At 45.4% G+C, this 20,689-nt stretch overlaps 2 protein-coding genes across 13 annotated transcripts in view; one reads left to right on the top strand and one right to left on the bottom strand.

Moving 5' to 3' along the window:
• cpne2 (copine II) overlaps positions 1-10,141 on the top strand; it is a 401,061-nt gene extending 390,920 nt beyond the window's left edge. For both annotated transcript variants that reach the window (XM_085991234.1, XM_085991235.1), the window contains one exon: positions 9,605-10,141. In XM_085991234.1, coding sequence (XP_085847360.1) covers positions 9,605-9,712 — 108 coding nt within the window. In that variant the 3' untranslated portion in view covers positions 9,713-10,141. The remainder of the gene's footprint in view (positions 1-9,604) is intronic.
• Positions 10,142-12,188: 2,047 nt separating this feature from the next.
• The window catches only part of psme3ip1 (proteasome activator subunit 3 interacting protein 1), a 138,602-nt gene continuing 130,101 nt past the window's right edge, over positions 12,189-20,689 (bottom strand). For all 11 annotated transcript variants that reach the window (XM_085991247.1, XM_085991240.1, XM_085991236.1 and 8 more), the window contains 2 exons: positions 20,333-20,397; positions 12,189-15,492 (listed from right to left, as the gene is read on the bottom strand). In XM_085991247.1, coding sequence (XP_085847373.1) covers positions 15,269-15,492; positions 20,333-20,397 — 289 coding nt within the window. In that variant the 3' untranslated portion in view covers positions 12,189-15,268. The remainder of the gene's footprint in view (positions 15,493-20,332; positions 20,398-20,689) is intronic.

Genomic DNA, 20,689 nt, shown 5'->3' on the forward strand with positions numbered 1-20,689 from the left:
GAGAACCTCTCTGGATATGTCGAGGGCATCCTGAAACCCATCGTACAGGGAACCCCCAGCTTCTGTCGCGACACTACAGACTTCTTACAGAAACTCAGCACCCACGGACCAGTTGAACCAGGAACACTCCTCGCCACGATGGACGTCTCGGCACTCTACACCAGTATCCCCCACGATGACGGCATCGCTGCGACAGCCTCAGTACTCAACACCAACAACAGCCAATCTCCAGACGCCATCCTACAACTCATCCGCTTCATCCTTGACCACAATGTCTTCACCTTCGACAACCAGTTCTTTACCCAAACACACGGAACAGCCATGGGGACCAAATTCGCACCCCAATACGCAAACATCTTCATGCACAAGTTCGAGCAAGACTTCTTCGCTGCACAGGATCTCCAACCAACGCTATACACCAGATACATCGACAACATTTTCTTCCTATGGACCCACGGCGAAGAATCACTGAAAAGACTACACGATAACATCAACAAGTTCCATCCCACCATCAAACTCACCATGGACTACTCCTCAGAATCGGTCTCATTCCTGGACACACAAATCTCCATCAAAGACGGACACCTCAGCACTTCACTCTACTGCAAGCCCACGGACAACCTCACGATGCTTCACTTCTCCAGCTTCCACCCTAACCACGTTAAAGAAGCCATCCCCTATGGACAAGCCCTGCGAATACACAGGATCTGCTCAGACGAGGAGGAACGCGATGGACACCTACAGACACTGAAAGACGCCCTTGTAAGAACGGGATATGACGCTCGACTCATCGATCGACAGTTCCGATGGGCCACAGCGAAAAATTGCATAGATCTCCTCAGAAGACAAACACGGGACACAACCAACAGAGTACCCTTCGTCGTCCAGTACTTCCCCGGAGCGGAGAAACTACGCCATGTTCTTCGCAGCCTTCAACATGTCATCGATGACAACGAACACCTCGCTAAGGCCATCCCCACGCCTCCACTACTCGCTTTCAAACAGCCGCCTAACCTCAAACAGACCATCGTTCGCAGCAAATTACCCAGCTTTCAGGAGAACAGCGACCACGACACCACACAACCCTGCCACAGCAACCTCTGCAAGACATGCCAGATCATCAACACAGATACCATCATCACATGTGAGAACACCACCCACCAGGTACATGGTACATACTCATGTGACTCGGCCAACGTTGTCTACCTCATACGTTGCAGGAAAGGATGCCCCGGAGCATGGTACATCGGCGAGACCATGCAGACACTGCGACAACGGATGAACGGACACCGCGCAACCATCACCAGGCAGGAGTGTTCCCTCCCAGTCGGGGAACACTTCAGCAGTCAAGGACATTCAGCCTCCGATCTTCGGGTAAGCATTCTCCAAGGCGGCCTTCGAGACACACGACAACGCAAAATCGTCGAGCAGAAACTGATAGCCAAGTTCCGCACCCATGAGGACGGCCTCAACCGAGATCTTGGGTTCATGTCACGCTACATGTAACCCCACCTGGCGCAGGGTCATCCAGACTCGAGTCGACATTGGCTTGTTCTCTCTACACAGATGCGGCCGGACCTGCTGTGATTTCCAGCCAAAAAAAATGTTTTTTGTCTTTTTTTGTTTTTCATACAGACCCCAGCATCTGCAGTATTTGACCCCTTGTGACCCCACCTCATTGTTCTTTGATGTAATGTTTCCCTGACTGACCGGTTTGGACACCATTCACACCTTTGACTGCTGTGATTATCTCTCTGCCGAGGTGTGATAAATGGCAGTTGGAAAGGTTACCTGTAAACATCTGACATGATTCTCTGACTATATAAGCTGTGTCTCTATGCATTTCTCCACTTCACCTGAAGAAGGAGCAGTGCTCCGAAAGCTTGTGATTTCAAATAAAGCTGTTGGACTATAACCTGGTGTTGTGTGACTTCTTACATTTGTCCACCCCAGTCCAACTCCAGCATCTCCACATTCTGGAGCAGCAGCAAAGAATGTGCAATGTACTGGCAGGTTTGTCAGCCACACTGTGCACGCTTGCAGAGAGATTGGAGGAGTCCATCTCAAGCATAAGTGGCATGATGTCGCAGGTCTTTGCGATGATGTCTTCGTCTATGGAAAGAGTGGCCACCTGCACGGAGCATCAAATGCGGCAATCAAACGAGTGCATGCAGGCCCTCACCAATGGCTTGCACACTATGAATGCCACCTTAAATAGGATTGATGAAACCCAAGCCTTGGCCATTCATCATCCCACTGATCTGCAGCAAAGTGGTCTCCAGCTCATTACTAGGTGGGAAGTGCGGGTAGACCATGAGAGGGATGATGGTGAAAGGGGAGATGGAAGTGGGAACTTGGCTCAAAGTGCTTCCACTTCTCACCCGCTCTCCCCCTCCCCAGTCTGTACCCCACATGCTGCCTCGTATCCCGATGGCCGAGTCTGCCCCTGCACAGGTGCAGGTGGAGCAGTCTTTGGCGGGGCCCTCACGGGCTCCAAAACCTAGAGGGCGTCGGCCAAGAGCATCTCAGCAGTCAGAGCAGAGAACTGAGCAGCCTGCCTCTACCTCTAGGAAGAGGAAGAGTAAAGATTTGTAGTTGCACAAGGAAATGTACATGGGTGTCTTACACAATGTTAGAGTGTTAAGTCTCGGTTTCATTTTTGAGCCATATTATTTGTTTACATCACTTTCCAGTGTTGCCCAATTTTGGTTGCTGCCCAGCAAGTGGCCTTTTCCCTTGTGATGAGTAGTAAGACAAGAATAGACGCCGAGCAATGGGGGCTGTGAAAGGGATGGTCGATTGTTTGCAGGACTGCTTTGTGTTGGGGGAGGGGTGGGGGAAGGTTTTACATGTGGCTGACAGATGGGTGAACTGGTGGAACCTATCTGAACCCTATCATTATGAGGGCATCCTACGCATCCCAGGCAGCAATGAGCGCCGCTACTGGTGCATTGACCGCATCACATTCCTCCTCCACCTCGGCTGAGTTCTGCACCTTGTTCCTCCTGAAAGTCCAATCCTCGCTGCTGTGCAATGTTGTGCAGAGTGCAGCCCACCACACCATTCTGGAGACCCTGGCTGGTGCGTATTGATCTGTCAAGGCACCAAAAGCGCATCTTCAGCATGCCGATTGCTTGCTCAATGACACATCTGGTTGCCATATGGCTTTCATTATAGCACTCCTGGGCCTCATTGGTCGGGTTCCACATGGATGTCATCAGCCACGTCTTAAGTGGATAGCCCTGGTCTCCAAGCAGCCAGCCAGTAAGTCTGCTTCGAGGTGTGAAGAGATCAGGGAGGGTGGACTGGCGCAGGACGAAAGCATCATGGCAGCTGCCTGGGAATCTTGCGCACACCTGTATAATGACCTTTTTGTGGTTGCACAGCAGCTGTACATTGATGGAATGGAAACCCTTGCAGTCGACAAACACTCCTGGGTGATCTGGGGGTGCCTTAATTGCCACATCCATGCAGTCGATGATGCCCTGCACCTGTGGGAAGCCAGCCAGAGCCGCCAACCTGAGCGCCCGCTCATTTTGACTGGCATCATCAGTGGCAAAGTGTACATAATTACTTGCCCTGGCAAACATGACATCAGTCACCTGCGTTATGCATTTGTGGGTGGCCGACTGCGAGATCCTGCAGATGTCTCCAGGAGAGGGACCTGCTTTGCCTGCTCACACGGTTATCAGCGTACGATTATGGCTTGGAAGGTAATGGACTCTTCCAAACCAACAGAATTGCTGTCCCCAATCAGCAGTGAGAAACATACATCCATACAGGAGATGAGTGAATACCACTCTCCAAATGAGCAACTCTTCAATCTCATTACATGCAGCGTTGCTAGGTTACATTACCAGTTGCTGCTGGGACTTGAACCTGTGGTCACAGGCATGTAAAGGGGGAAATGCTTCAGTCATTACATTTGCTGGATGCTTTAGTTTGATTTTTGTTTAATACCACCTTCATAGACCAATATCAATGGCCGTGACCTCCTTTAATGTCGTGCACATCGCAAGCGATCTATTTCACACCCTGACTTTGCAAAGAATTGCAGCATGAAAATATGTTCCAATGTACATCCTTCAATATAAAAATCATCACTTGATACAGCTACATTAAATAGAATCTCCACTGTATAAACTAGACACCCAGGGAGGATTAGTTTGACTATCAGCAGAAGCAATATTAAGCTGCAAATCCACTGCCACCAAAGTAAATATTGCAGTCTCACTCCTGCCTACAATGCCAGCGCTCTTCGAGATTGATCATTTTAAAGTTCATATAAAGTTTTGAATATAGACAATTAACCTTTTGATTGCCAGGAGGTTCGACAAAACTCCCACCTCCGCGAGTCGACTACTTTCCTTTGTTTTCAGCTCACGTACTCCTGATGCTGAAATAAACATTATTACAGTAATGAAGCGACCCAAGTATCAGCAATACAGGGTGATCTTGTTTATTGGTGCTCCCGTCACCTGCACTTTTGATCATCCGGGTGCTGGACCGAGGGACCAGCATGCATCAGAACCGGGTCAGGAAAAGAGCAGCAGTCAGATTGGAAGAGAGAGACCGTGAGTGGTTGGGCCGGTGTGGGCGACCAGTGGGAGTCGAGCTGGAAGAAAGACAAGTGGACACTGAGGTCAGCCCGGGAGATCAGTGAGAGTCATTTACAAGTAGATTTCTGTAGTGCCGTGTCGATAGTCCAAGTAGTATTCGGGAACCTTGTCCTATCAAATGAAGGTGATACATTTATACATGATACCAATTACTAGATAGCAGTTTTTCATTATCCTCTTGGCTCAAAGAGGTTCTTTCATTCTAGCAGTTTCTAGCTAGGATAGACTGATTCGGAAATAAATCTACCTGGTCGACAGGCAGAGACAACATGGGACTCTCAAATATCCACCGATTTCATTACAAATAATCTTGGTATCACTGTACCCTTACATAATATTAATCCTGAAAAACAATTAACCACAAAAACATAATTCACAAACGAAAAATTAAAACACTTGACCTGTACTCACCTTGCCATACATTTTATTCCTCTGCTCAGTCTGTTCCGTTGTTTTTATTGTAAATGTATCTTTTTTTTTTAAACCTGTTTTAAACACTTTTTTTTAACTTTATCATTTTTTACTTTCTTCTATTTACTCTCTTCCTTTCTCCTGAACCATTTTGGAGAGAGAAGCAGCTTTTTTTTAAGAGTGGACTTTCATTGGCTGAGTGGCAGTTTTTTAGACAATGACGAAACTAGATTGTGAAGTCACATTATTATTGTTACCAAGTGCAAAGGAGTATAAGAACAGGAGGAGGCCATTCAGCCCCTCAAGCCTATTCCACCATTCAATTAGATTGTAGCGGTTCATGTAGCTCGCCACTAAATAAGAGAGTTTGACTTCGACGAACTATAAATAAGTTGTTTATTTACAGGAACAGGCTAATTACAGCAGGTAAGATAGCAGGTAAGATGGCTGACTGTAGGAGCACCGTGGTGTAGGTCTTGTCCCAGCGGGGACTCCACGAGGACTGAGTTCGCAGTCCTGTGGGGAGCGTGATGACGTCATCACGCTCTGCTGTGTGTTCCCGCGCTTTGGGCGTCACGTGACCGCGTCGTTGCGTCAGTGCATCTCCCGGTACGGAGGCTGGCCGTTGAGGCCGAGATTGCGAGGCCGGGCTGTGCCGGTGCTTGCCGCGGGGGCGGAAGATCGCGTCGCTCCCGTCGGCTGGCCGATGCGGCCAAAGGCGCGGTAGGCCGGGCTGTGCTGGCGGCCGTCTTGGAAGACCGAGTCGGGCCGGCGGCCGGCGCGCGTGCGTCACGTGATGCGTGACGTCAGCGCATTAGGTCGCCTCTTAAAGGGGCAACGGCCGAACAAGTAAGTTAAAGGGGCAACGGCCCCAACAGGTAAGTTATACATACATAAGTAAGTTAAAGGGAATTATGTATCTCAATGTAAGGGACAACCAGTGGTACCGCCACACAGGCCCCCCCAGAATTCGCTTTAACGAAAGTCCAAGGATGAGATGGTCTGACGAGCTGGTGGTCGTGCTGTCTTGGCTTGGTAGGCGAGGTATGAAGATGCTGCTCGTGAGCGGATCCTTATGTGCGCCGTGGCGAATAAAACGTATCCGTCAGGTGAAGGACCGTGGAGACGTGCGAAACAGCAGGCCTTGTTAGAGTGACGGGCAGGTTGGGCGGACGCGGGCGATGTCTCCGTTGGCTGGTGAGCGAAACCTTCGGGAGGCTGGAACACACGGAACGGTGCGTGCCATAGTGCTACGACGTGAACACAACGGAGGGTGAAGAGTTGCTGCGTTGATCAGTGATCGGTGAGGCTAGCAACTTTCACGTGGCTGATCGCGGCCGCAGGATGCCCGTTGGACCCGTCCTCGATGTGTGCAGCTTCAGTCGACGTTTGCGTTTGTTAAAGGGAAAACTGGAGAAAGGGCGGCAATGGTCCAGGTTGTTGTTGCTTTCAGGAGGGGTTAACTCTGCCTGGAGGGCGGCAACACTTGTAACAGTTGTAGATTTAGGAGAAAACAGCCGGGAGGGCGGCACGCCTTTTGTTCACGCCGAATCGTGTAGTAGGTAACACAACCAGCAGGCTGAAGGGCTGGTGCGTCGTCGGCGGGGAAGGAGTCGTCGGTGTTCACGAGGGATGTGTCCTCGTGGTTCGCGAGGGATGGGTCCTCGTGCGCGAGGGGTGCGTCCTCGTGTTTTGCGGGGGTGAGTCCTCGTGGTATCCCCGCGGGGCGTGCTCCGATCTTGTGGGCCTGAACATGCTGTACCCCGCACTTGGAGAGATGTATACTTGCTGTTGCTTTGGACGTAGAGGCGGACGATCCGTGTGGCGATAGAAGAGTCGAATACGGAGACCGTGAGCACGTGCGTGGTCTGTGCCGCATCGATGTTCTCGGCGAACAGGGCTTCTACCTTCTTAAAGCACGAGGGAGACCGTGGCTCCCTGGATTGCGGTAGCGACAGCAGAACGGCTGATGCTTCCATAGCGTGCTTCGTTTGTGAAAGACGTTCACAAACCCACCAACTGTAACGCTGGTGGATGACGGTTGCCGTTGGTCGTGCTCTACCTCTGTGACATCGTTCGTGAAAAACGGGCTCACCTCCAAGCTGCGCTTCCATTGTGAATACGTACGCAAAGACGGGGTCGCTTTTGGTGGAATCGGTGTTAGGCGGTTGCTGTTCCGTGGTTGTTCGTTGGTCGTCTTGAGTGAAGACGAGGTTCAGGCGCGCGTTGCTACCGTGAAAATCGTTCACGGATACGGGTTCACCAATTGCAGCGTTGGAATTGATGAGCTCCCGTACTCACGTTGTGGGGTCACCAATGTAGCGGTTCGTGTAGATCGCCACTAAATAAGAGAGTTTGACTTCGACGAACTATAAATAAGTTGTTTATTTACAGGAACAGGCTAATTACAGCAGGTAAGATGGCTGACTGTAGGAGCACCGTGGTGTAGGTCTTGTCCCAGCGGGGACTCCACGAGGACTGAGTTCGCAGTCCTGTGGGGAGCGTGATGACGTCATCACGCTCTGCTGTGTGTTCCCGCGCTTTGGGCGTCACGTGACCGCGTCGTTGCGTCAGTGCATCTCCCGCTACGGAGGCTGGCCGTTGAGGCCGAGATTGCGAGGCCGGGCTGTGCCGGTGCTTGCCGCGGGGGCGGAAGATCGCGTCGCTCCCGTTGGCTGGCCGATGCGGCCGAAGGCGCGGTAGGCCGGGCTGTGCTGGCGGCCGTCTTGGAAGACCGAGTCGGGCCGGCGGCCGGCGCGCGTGCGTCACGTGATGCGTGACGTCAGCGCGTTAGGTCGCCTCTTAAAGCGGCAACGGCCGAACAGGTAAGTTAAAGGGGCAACGGCCCCAACAGGTAAGTTATACATACATAAGTAAGTTAAAGGGAATTATGTATCTCAATGTAAGGGACAACCAGTGGTACCGCCACAAGATCATGGCTGATCTGTACCTCAAATGCCTTTAGCTGCCTTTGCTCCATATTCAAATATCTGTCAATCTCATCTTGCAAATTTCAATTGATCCAGCATCCACAGCCTTTTGGGAGAGAGTTCTGGATTTCCACTATGTGAAAAAGTGCTTCCTGATTTCTCTCGTAAATGGCCTCGCTCTAATTTTAAGATTATGCCTCCGCATTCTGGATTTCACTACCAGAGGAAATAGTTTATCTGCATCTATCTACCCTATAGAATCCCTTTATCACTTTAAAGACCTTGATTATATCAACCTTCAAGGGAATACAAACCAAGTTTATGCAACCTGTCCTCATAATTTAACCTCTTAAGCCCTGGTATAACTTTGGTGAATCTGTGCTGTACCCTCTCCAAGGCCAATATATCTTTCGAGGTTCGGTGCCCAAAACTGGAGACAGTACTCCAGATGGGGTCTGACCAAGACTGTACAACGTAGGTATTACTTCCTCACTTTTGTATTCCAACCGCCTTGACATAAAGGCTAGCATTCCATTGGCCTTTTTGTACATTTTGTAGCTTTTAGTGATCTAAGTACATGGATACCCAAATCCTTTTGCTTCTCCACAGTACCTAGTCTCTCGCCATTAAAAAAAATTCTGATTTGTCTTTCTTGGAGCCAAAGGGGATGGCCTCGCACTTCCCCACATTAACTCCATCTGCCGTAGTTTTGGCCACTCACTGAGTCTGTCTATGTCCCTTTGTAACTTCCTGCTCCCATCTACACAACTTACTGTGCCACCTAACTTAGTGTCATCTGCAAACGTGGATATGCAGCTCTCTATTCCTTCATCCAAGTAATTTATATATATGTTGATAAGCTGATGCCCTAGTATAGATTCCTTAGGAAACATCACTTGTCATATTCCGTTAATCAGAGAATGTTTCCTTACTCTCTGTCTCCTACCTCCCAACCAATTACTGGCCCACGTCGCAAGGTTACCTCCAGTTCCGTGCACTTTAATTTTTGCTGATAATCTCTTGTGCAGAATCTTATCAAATGCCTTCTGGAAGTCCATACAGACAACATCAGTAGATGCATCCCTATCCTCCATGCTAGTGACCAACTCAAAAAATTCAACTACATTAGTCAGACATGACCTACCCTTCACAAATCCCTGCCAACTCTTATTGATCAACTCATACTTGTCCAAGTGTTCAGTCACTCAGCCTCTGCTGATACATTCCAGTAACTTCCCCCCAGCTGATGTTAAACTGATGGAAGATTGCGTTAAAACCAGGAAGTGCTTGTTGTTGATGAAGAGTACACACGCAAAATATCGTAATCTGTCTTTCTCTTTTCAGATCTTGACTGACCTGCTGTGTATGTTCAGTATATTTTGTTTTTATTTAAGATTTCCAGCGTTTGCAGTTTATGTTATAGTAAACACGAGGTGATGCATTAATGACAAGTCCATCGGAAGTCTTGAGGATAATTTATATAGAATGTTTAAAGCTGTTCATTGAACACTAATGCTTGAAACAGTGCAAGTTGTGGATTTCTCTACTCGTCGAGTCCCTTTTACTTGGGTTGAGTATAATTTATGTTACTGAGCCTTTTGTGAAGTAGCCTTAAACCTCTTCATTTTTTCCCCGTTTTTTCAGGCTCCGAAAGAAACATTGGCCAAATCTGTCCTGGCAGAACTACCCCAGCAAGTTGTTCAGTATTTCAAGCAAAGAAACCTGCCGCCCGTCAACTCCGATCCGGCCTAACACCAAACCATTGACCTTTGAGCCTTGCATGATACCAAATTCCCTACCATGCCCTCTAAAAACGTTTACAGAATAAACCTTTGCATGTTTTGCAGCACTTGGCACATTTGTAATGTTTTGTTTTCATTGTTTAAAAAAAAATCTATTTCCAATGACTCGAGTCTTAATTTGTTTGTAAGGAGAATCTGGTGCTTTGTAAAATTAACACTAAGAGTGGTCAACTTTTTTCCAAGTTGCCACTGTTAAAGTATTGAATGTATCTTTGTATTATTGGGTGTTATGTATCTGATTTTTTAAAAATTATTAAAACAAAAGTGTTTGAAAATAATGTTAGACTTACAGGAAGGAAAGAACTGAAAGTGATGAATTCTCTCTCATTTTGTGTCTATGTTGTCTGTATGATTAAAATAAACTACTTTTGTCAAACTATTTGGATATTTTACACTATTTACCTGTAATACTTGCTTACAGTGAGATGTTTCAGTAAATTAAGTTCAACTTATACCAGAAGTCTCCCCCACTTTTTTTGCAGTACGAACTTTTAAAACTACTGTTGAAATGGCCGAATGGCTATCTTAAGTAGACTGCTTCTCTAGGAGATTGACACTTGTACATAGCTACTTTTGCACTAAGGATGAAAAGAGGAAATAATCCATCTACCAAGAGCAAAAGCTGCAGACAGAGGAGTGGGTTCACAAGATATATACAGATTCACGATGCAAATCAGCCCATGTTAACTCAACCATTCAGGATAAAAGACCTACAATTTTCCTCCGGGCATCATCTAACTAACCCTTGAATGAATCGAAGGTTATGAAATTGACCACTGGGGAATTGTCCCATTGGTGTGTATCTATACGTCTGCATCCATTATGCCAGCTCCTTCTTTCTCCTTATGGTTACCTGCGTCAGGATTGGTCTTCCACATTCGGCCTCTTTGCCGAGATTGAATGTGCTGTTGCAGCAACTAAGAATTAAAGCAGTCTGTTCAGTCAGGGTGTGGAGTTTGAATGTCTGAAGTTCACTCTGCAAATCCAGGACTGAACCATATTATTAAACTGGATGCAAGTCTGGTTTACTAATGTATTTTAGATAACTAATTAAATTTGATATTTTTCATACTACCGTCCTTTTAAAACTAAACCTGGATTAATTAACATTATCAAACTAAGTGCTTGAAAGAATATAATTTCATAGAATAAATGGACAACAGTAAGGCTTTCTGGACTGAAATAAGATAAACTGGACGATTTTTAATTTACAGTAAAAGGATTTAAATCTCTGCAACAGTGTGCTCGTTGAAAGTGATCCAAAGCGTCAGCAAACAGGAAAGGTGGGCAAGGGTCGTGCAATTACTAGATTTATTTCAGATGGAAACTGTTTTATGAATTAGTTGGCATGTGATGATATTCAGAAAAGTTAGCCGTGTAGCATGGTAATCTATAATATAAACCCATCAAGTTACACTGTGTAGATAAAGGTCCAAGAGAAGTAGATGCTGAGATAGGCAAGAGGAATAGAGCAGCAATAGCACTCTTGAAAACATCGCATAGTGACACTTAAAATAATGATATACCCGAAAACTAAAATAAGCAGCAAGTTCCATTGACATGGCCTGTAAATCTGCATTTGTTGCGAGTTTACAGCTGATTCACTGTAAAAATCACTATTTATATCTGGTGCAGTCATGTTCTCCAATTTAAACTGGCATTAAAAACTCCCTCTGGATGCGGAATCAAAGACAGCAGTGAGTGAAGGGGTTCACATCAAGCCCACATAAATTGCCTAATGTAAATCATGTCCACAGTCTGCCAGCAAGGGCGATACAGCCCTGTAATCAGTTCCCTGGATTATGTGCAGGAACAGCCTAGGTTGACTCACCCTCCAATTTTCTTTCCTCAAGCCCTTGCTTACCTTGACAAGTCAACAGATCAACAACTCGCCATGAGGAGGAGGCCCTCTGCTCTTTATAAACACATTTACAATTGTGCCCAAAACAGTAGAGGAAATCTTCCTAATATGAGGAATTGCAGACCAGTGCCTGTGTCCTCTTGCTCCAGGGTTTCGCTACCTCACAGGGTTAGTAACACTCTGATGCAGCAGAGGAAAGCCTCAATATGGCAAAAGCACATTAGGTTTGGATTACCTTGATCCAAATTAACGGCACGGCACGGCACAGTACAAATCAGGCTGAAAAGAGCAAACTGGCTCCTTTGCAGATTGAAAAATAGGATTGATGAATCCCATCAGGTATCGTTTTATTCGTAATATAGAACACTCTTTCACAAATAATTAAAATATGGCAACAATCAGTACAGACATGCCACTTTCACACAGGTTTTTATTAAAAACTTTTACTTGCTATAGTTTTCCACTCACACGTTCAACTGAATGCTTTTGGAATAAACTTTCACCTAGCGAATTATGCTGACAGTAATAGACATTTGTTTGATAATAAAAAATCATATGGGACAAATATATTTAACCCTTTTAATACTGAAAGACGATTTCAGCATCATAAAGCTCCAAAGTCACTGATGAGAATAGTCTCAGTGCATCACCATCTAAAGCTTCAAATTGTTGAAAAAAATACAAGTCACAAGGTCCAGAACGTGAGAGTTTTTAAAAAACTCATTATACAGTAAAACCAAGCATTCGGGTCACACTGGTACAGAAATCAAGCCTGTACAACAAAAAAGGTAGTTATATACTTTCTGGAGTGAAGCACCACATGTAAATTGCTTTGGGCCACCAGCACTACACGCCTTGGACCAATATTCACAATATATATTACTGATCTAGACAAGGGAACTAGATGTAGTATCACCAAATTTGCAGACGACACAAAGCTGGGTGGGCGTGTGTGCTGTGAGGAGGATGCCGAGCAACTACAGTATGATTTGGATAGGTTGGGTGATTGGGCAGAAGCATGGCAGATGCAATATAACGTGGATAAATGTGAGGTTATCCACTTTGGTGTCAAAAACAGGAAGGCAGATTATTATCTGAATGGCAATAGATTGGGAGAAGGGGAAGTGCAACGAGACCTGGGTGTCCTTGTGCACCAGTCGCTGAAGGTAAGCATGCAGGTGCAGCAGGCAGTTAAGAAGGCAAATGGTATGTTGGCCTTCATAGCGAGAGGGTTTGAGTACAGGAACAAGGATGTCTTGCTGCAGTTGTACAGGGCCTTGGTGAGACCACATCTTAAGTATTGTGTGCAGTTTTGATCGCCTTATCTGAGGAAGGATATTCTTGCCATGGAAGGAGTTCAGCAAAGATTCACCAGGCTGATACCTGGGATGGCAGGAATGACGGATGAGGAGAGATTGGGTCGATTGGGCTTGTACTTGCTGGAGTTCAGAAGAATGAGAAGGGATCTCATTGAAACTTATAAAATTCTTGCAGGACTGGACAGACTAGATGCAGGGAGGATGTTCCCGATGGTCGGGGAATCCAGAACCAGGGGTCACAGTCTAAGGATAAGGGGTAGGCCTTTTAGGACAGAAATGAGGAGGAATTTCTTCACCCAGAGAGTGGTGAACCTGTGGAATTCTCTACCACAGAAGGCAGTAGAGGCCAATTCATTAAATATATTCAAGAAGGAGTTGGATATATTTCTTAAGGCTAAAGGGATCAAGGGGTATGGGGAGAAAGCAGGGACAGGGTACTGAATTTGGATGATCAGCCATGATTGCACTGAATGGCGGAGCAGGCTAGAGGGGCCGAATGGCCTACTCCTGCTCCTATCTTCTATGTCTATGTTAATAACACTCCACGTCTTGGACCAACAACACTCCACGTCTTGGACCAACAACACTCCACGTCTTGGACCAACAACACTCCACGTCTTGCGCTGCCATTTTTTTGTGGGTTACTGAGTTCTCAGATTATTTGTACAGGGCAGCAATATAACTTTCACTTACTATACCCCAACATTGGGAAGGTCTAAAGCCAGGATCATAAATCCAGAAAAGCAGCTTTAGAGCATCTGCACATGGGCAAATCTACTGAAAGCAGATCCACAATATAACTGGGGTATTAGCTTGGCTCAGGGGAAGCACTCTCACTTCTGAGTGAGAAGATCATGGGTTGAGGACTTGAGCTCATAATCTGGGCTTCTGTGCAGTACTGAGGGAGTGCTAAATTGTCAAAGGAGCTGTCTTTCAGATGAGATGATAAACCAAGGCCCCAATCTGCCTGTTCCAATGAACGTAAAAAAGATCTCATGGCACTTTTTGAAGAGGAGCGTGGGATTTATCCGGGCCAGCATTTATCCCTCAACCAATATCACTCAAAACAGATTCACCTCTCATTTATCTCATTGTTCTTTGTGAGAAATTGCTGCGCGCAAATTGATTGCTGCATCTTCCTGCAAAACAACTGCGACTACACTTCATGAATAATCCAGTAGCCGTAAAGCAATGCGGGACATCCTAAGGACATGAAAGGCACTATATAAATAAAAGTTCTTCTTTATTGCTGTTACCCTTTCTTGTTTATTTTTCTTTTTGCTGTTCAGTGTAAAGGCCTTTCTGAATAACCATAGTTTACCAATTAAAGAAAATCTTCTTAGGCAGTCCCTCGGAACCGAGGATGACTTGCTTCCACATTAAAAATGAGTTCGCAGGTGGCTGATGAGTCCAATGCAGGACCTACAGCCTCTGTCACAGGTGGGGCAAAGAAAAGAAAATTAAAGAAAATAGGCAAACTGTTAGAGGTTCGCAGCACTGAGGGGGAGCAGCGAGTTTATTATGTGCAGATTCACCTTGACATTTCACCATGTAGAAAGCTGCCAAATTCAGCGGTGATGGCAGAGTAGATGTCAAATGAAGATCAGGTGCTTTCCCACAGGAAGGGAGCGAGTCAAAAATCAAAAAGCATGTCCCAGAAATCCACTCAGGCCGAGGGGCAGAAGCCTGGGAGTACTTTACATGGCTACCCCCAATCATGGTTGGCATGGTGTGCTGTTGGGATGACCTACAAGGTGGGTGTTTGGCTCCTGTGGTATCAGTGAAATGATTGTACATTTAGTTATCTAAAAATAAATTAGGCATTCAGTTGGTTGAGTAGCAAAGGGAATCTACACAAGATAGAATGCATAGAAAGGAGAAGCATTGTGGAGTAACAGAATTTATTCAGTTCTTAAATGGCTCACAACCATTAACAATGATACACAGGTATCAAGGCTTATCCATAGCTGTAAATTAACAGCCAAAGTTCAGTTAGTAATTCTACTGTCTTAACTTATAAGTAGCTGTTTTTTTTATGCATGCGAGCGTAAAAAGAATTATTTACACTTAAAATGTTGACAGTATTCAACAACATATCTAGCCTTTGGATTCAAGTCCCAAGTCACTCTCCTCTGTACGGTTACATCTGCGGTAGCCTGCTGCAATATGTAATCAGATTCTGAACCAGGGATGTGAAATTCTGTATTCACATTCGACTGCCAGAGGTTAAGCAGTCCAAACAAACATTTTTACCATGTTATACAGGAGCTTTTGTATTACAAACCACCTCTATACAAATAAAATCCTGCCCTTGAATATTTCAGCTTCACGGGCTTTCAGGAAAAGGGTGGGATCGAAAGACTGAAGAGATGATTCGTCCTCCAGTATTGATGATAATGTCACTGTCAGAGCTGGACTCTGCATCCGAGTCGCTGCTCCCCGAGTAGGCACCAAGGCCAGGTAGTATTCCAACACACACAGACGCTGAAGGATGCTGGATTCCTGTGCCAGTTGAGAAATCAGATTGTGCTTGATCGCAGGAGACATCATCTGAAGAAGAATCAAATTAAATGCGAGAATGCAGTACAGCCTACCTACAGTTTAACATTTTCTAACATCCACAGAGAACAGGTTATACATGAATTAGTCAATGATACACATAACTTTCAATATTGCTGGATTTAATGTGGCATTGGAAGTCAGAAATCATATTCTCAAAGATCCATCTTCAGTGAGCTATGGGATTTTGAGGTCAGTTTGGTTTTTTAATTAATTTCTAAAATTCAGGAGTGTTGCAAAAGCAATAAACATAGACTTATGATATCACAATCCCAATATATTGTACATTAAGCCCTGTGGTATAACAGTTAATGAAAAGCTTAGGCTACACAAAGAGAGTTACTTACACAAGGTATAATAATCCTCCAAGCCATGATCTCCTTCACATAGCACTAGCTTGTTCCTAAACTTTGAGCCATTCATAGCAGAGGTATAAGATAATAACTTAATTAACATACTACCACCCACGTGGAAGGTCTCTGCTTTGACACGGATTAGTCGGAGTCTGTGATACTAATAATACTGCTCCTCTGTACAACTTGTGGCCTGTCTCCCCTTTTCCTATGGGCCAAAGGAGAGATGGAGAGGACAGAGGAAGAGGGGGAGATGGAATGTCCCTTCCTTCCCCCCTATCCCTAGGCTTCTTCTGTCTTACGTCTTTTATTTCTGAATGCCTGCTCTTAGACCTCCACCAATTGCCAATCTATAGCCAACAGGTAGGTGTAGCGGCTGGCCCAAGGTCATTGCCCATCTAATAATTCCACTCCTCTGTCTTGTGAGAAAGTCTCTGGCCGGATCCATTTGGAAACTTTCCACAGCTTCAGCCTTCATGGAATAAATCCCAAGTGACTCCAGAGGGTTCGTACCAGTGGAATTGGGAGAGTCCCTGAGAAGTGAAAGGCTTTTCCCAGAGTGCATATTCCAGCATCCAGTCGGCAATTTTGAGGTTGACTTACCCGTCATTAATAACTCCCAGTCCACAAGATGACTGGCTTAGTAAGATGAGGTGAATAGCTTGGCATTACTAAAACATTTACTAGATGCAGGGCTGAAGGGTCTTCCTGATTAACCTGTAATTCTGGTGAAAGCTTTGGCTACAGAATACTAGTTTATTAGACCTCATTTGACTTCTATTTTCTCTATCTGATCACCCTCCAACGGCCAATCCACAGCTTGTAATTGCTAACCAGTGCCACAGTATCTAAACACTGGTGTACTACATCACATTTACACAGTAGTGCTTGCAGAATTTTAACCTTTGCAGGTCACAAAAACTAACTTCCATCATTAGCAAATTCCGAATATTTATGGACACATTGTAATATGCAAAGTCCAGAATAATCACAATGTCAATTCCCCCCATGAAAATAGGCATGCTAGTTGGGTTAAGTGGGAGCACCCTCACCTCAGAGTCAAAGGTCATGGGGTTCATGCCCCACTTTGTGACTTGAGCACAATCTGGACCGACACTTCAGTGCAGTACATAGAAGATAGGAGCAGGAGTAGGCCATTCGGCCCCTCGAGCCCGCTCCACCATTTAATGCGATCATGGCTGATCATCCAAATTCAGTACCCTGTCCCTGCTTTCTCCCCATATCCCTTGATCCCTTTAGCCTTAAGAAATATATCTAACTCCTTCTTGAATATATTTAATGAATTGGCCTCAACTGCCCTGTGTGGCAGAGAATTCCACAGGTTCACCACTCTCTGGGTGAAGAAATTCCTCCTCATCTCAGTTCTAAATGGCTTACCCCTTATCCTTAGACTGTGACCCCTGGTTCTGGACTCCCCCGCCATCGGGAACATCCTTCCTGCATCTAGTCTGTCTAGTTCTGTTAGAATTTTATAAGTTTCAATGAGATCCCCTCTCATTCTTCTAAACTCTAGCGAATATAAGCCTAATCGACCCAATCTCTCCTCATATGTAATTCCTGCCATCCCAGGTATCAGTCTGGTGAATCTTCGCTGCACTCGCTCCATGGCAAGAACATCCTTCCTCAGATAAGGCGACCAAAACTGCACACAATACTCAAGGTGTGGTCTCACCAAGGCCCTGTACAACTGCAGCAAGACATCCTTGCTCCTGTACTCGAATCCTCTCGCTATGAAGGCCAACATACCATTTGCCTTCTTAACCGCCTGCTGCACCTGCATGCTTACCTTCAGCGACTGGTGCACAAGGACACCCAGGTCTTGTTGCAATTCCCCTTCTCCCAATCTATTGCCGTTCAGATAATAATCTGCCTTCCTGTTTTTGCCACCAAAGTGGATAACCTCGCATTTATCCACATTATACTGCATTTGCCATGCATCTGCCCAATCACCCAACCTGTCCAAATCATACTGGAGTTTCTCTGCATCCTCCTCACAACACACACGCCCACCCAGCTTTGTGTCGTCTGCAAACTTGGAGATATTACATCTAGTTCCCTCGTCTAGATCATTTATATATATTGTTAATAACACCGGTCCCTGCGGTACCCCACTAGTCACTGCCTGCCACAGAGTGCTGCACTGTCAGAGGTGCAGTCTTTCAAAAGTGGAGTTAAACTGAGGCACTGTTCGGATAAATGTAAAAGATCCCATGGCATTATTCATAGAAGAGCAAGGGGAGTTCCCGCTGTGTCCTGGCCAACATTTATCCCTCAATTAACATCACGAAAACAGATTAACTGGTCATTATGTTTTCTGCTTCTGGGACCTTACTAAGTGCAAACTGGCTGCCATATATTAGGACAGTGGCTACACTTCAAAAGTAATTCATTGACTGTGAATTGCTTTGGGGCATGCTGGGGGTGTAAAGGCACGATATAAAATGCAAGTTCTTTCATTCTTAATTGCTGCTGTAATAAAGCCAGGATAATAGTACTCAGAATGGATTAGGCCACCATAAGGAATATATTGGTTACATTACTACTCGTTTTGAGAAAGTCAGCTACCTTTTGGGAGTGTGGATTGTGTTTTAAAAATCTGAAGGTTTACGAGTAAAATGAAGAGGCGCTGCCTGAAATGAGAGGAAAGTCATTCAGGCCACTCCTGTGCACTTCCTAGTGAGCAGTCACAGTGCAGCAGCGAAGGCCAAACAGCAAGTCACATACCACTGGCACATTTCAGGGTCTGTGGCTGTTTGGCTGAGTAGGCACTTTTGATTTCAGTTGTAATATTTTTGAAGTCAGATTCAGGATTCTAAGGATTAATGCCCAAAGGTCCAGCATCTTTATAAAACAAAAACTTGACAGACAAGAAATAAAAGGCTGCTGTCGCTAGAACAAAAAGGGGGCTTGGTATTTTAATGAGCTCGCCAGAAAGGAGATGGGCCCTCCATCAAGACTCCATCCATATCGGTTTAAGATGATCGGGAGGTTGTTAATACATTCCAACACTTCCAAGTGACAGTCACACATATAAAGTCAAAAAGGCTTCCTTTTCCACTCAGCATGGCAGGGGTGCAGCTGACTGGCTACGCAGGTGCCATGGGTGAGAGAATTTCCTGGCGGGTGGCAAGTTTGATTGACGGGTCAATTGACAAGTCCATGGGCCTGAAGGGTATGGGTCAGGGGTCAAGCCTGTCCAGCCAAGAGAGAAACACATGATCAGCAAGGACAGTCTGCTCTGGTAAGAAAAAGACTCGGAGAGTGAAAACTCTCATCTTAAGCACAGTGCCAACTAGACTCAATGAGAACGGCACTCTGAAAAGTGTATTTAGTTTGCTAATAGGGGTAGTGTGGCATGCTTTATTTTCTATGTTAGGAGGATGCATTATGCATTATGGAATAAGTTATAATTCACTGCAATCATTAGTCTGTACATTCACATATTAAATAAACCAACTTGTTTCATCAGAGTGTTCATCAGTCTTCCTTCCAAAGGATAGGAGAAAATACATGTGGGGGCATGTGTGGAATTACAGTATCCAGTTCATTTAAGGGATTTTCATTGTTACGACCCACTGCTCGATATGGTGAGGGTAAACTCCTGATCATAATGGGCACTGGTCCACATTAGGGGAAGAGATCGATGGTATGGACCCCAAGCAAATATATAGTGCAGACCCAAAATTTGTAACACCCACCCTCATAGTTGGGGTGGATGTGTGGCACAGGGATACCAGTGGAAAAAGGAGGGAGAGAAAAGCATACCGCACTGTTAGCGCTGCGTGCAATGCAAACCAGCGGGATATTACTAATTACACAATGACACAATGGGAAAATGTATACTTGGTGTGGTACTGAGGCACAGAGACGAGGAGGATCCCTGATCAGAGCTTAGTTAGCTGATCTCACTAGTGTTGGCCAAACAGGAGCTACAACATGCCTCAGTACCTGTGGCCAATGGTTTGGGGGGGGGGGGGGGGGGGGGGGAAAGATAAAAAAGAAACCAGCCAGTGCTTCTGCCGTGATCATTATCCAGTGACTATTGCTGGAACGTTGGGTGAGTGGATGTAGGTTAAGAGCAGGATTGGGCTCAGATGTGAAGCCTGCACTTGGGGCGAGGAGTTGGAAGGTGGCCAGCGCCCGTTGAACTGCACCCCAGCTGGAGTCAGCTCTTTAAGGAGTTTACTTTCACGGTAGCTTTGTTGCTTTTTTGGTGGGAGAGGAGTTAAGTCAAAATAACTGGTTGAAACAGTGGAGAAGGTGGAGATCATTTGTAACTGACATGACATGTAACTACAATGAACAATGCCACAACAATACAAAGGATTTTAATCAAAATTCCCTTCACAACTCATTTTTTGGTGAATGCTAAACAGAGACCATCACTGGGGGTTTATACTGACTGATACAGAACAGATAGCACACATGGCAAAGACAGTTTGGGAATTACCACTTACCATCGTGACCACTTCCCTCGATGTCATCCACCTTCTGTTTTTTGACCATTTCAGAGCTTGCTGAGCTAGAGCGAAGTGACAATGAAATGAAATTGATAAAAGTGGAAATAACATTTTAATATATTTGTTTCTTCTCCGAGATTGTTAATGCATTAAAATCCTCTGAGTGATTCGTTTAAAGACTACAAGAGCAATCGCTGTTATCGACTATAGCTGTTAAGACCAAGCTATATCAAATGAGATAAAGACACCCTGCACCACTTCTTTTTGTTTAAAAACTAATATTTGCAGAATAGCTTATATTTAAACTAAAAATATTATTTTCTACATTACATACATTAAGGTTTCTTAGCCACG

This window comes from Somniosus microcephalus, chromosome 6, assembly GCF_052327205.1.
Source record: "Somniosus microcephalus isolate GS21.2 chromosome 6, FLI_Smic_1.0, whole genome shotgun sequence".
NCBI classification, from domain to species: domain Eukaryota; kingdom Metazoa; phylum Chordata; class Chondrichthyes; order Squaliformes; family Somniosidae; genus Somniosus; species Somniosus microcephalus.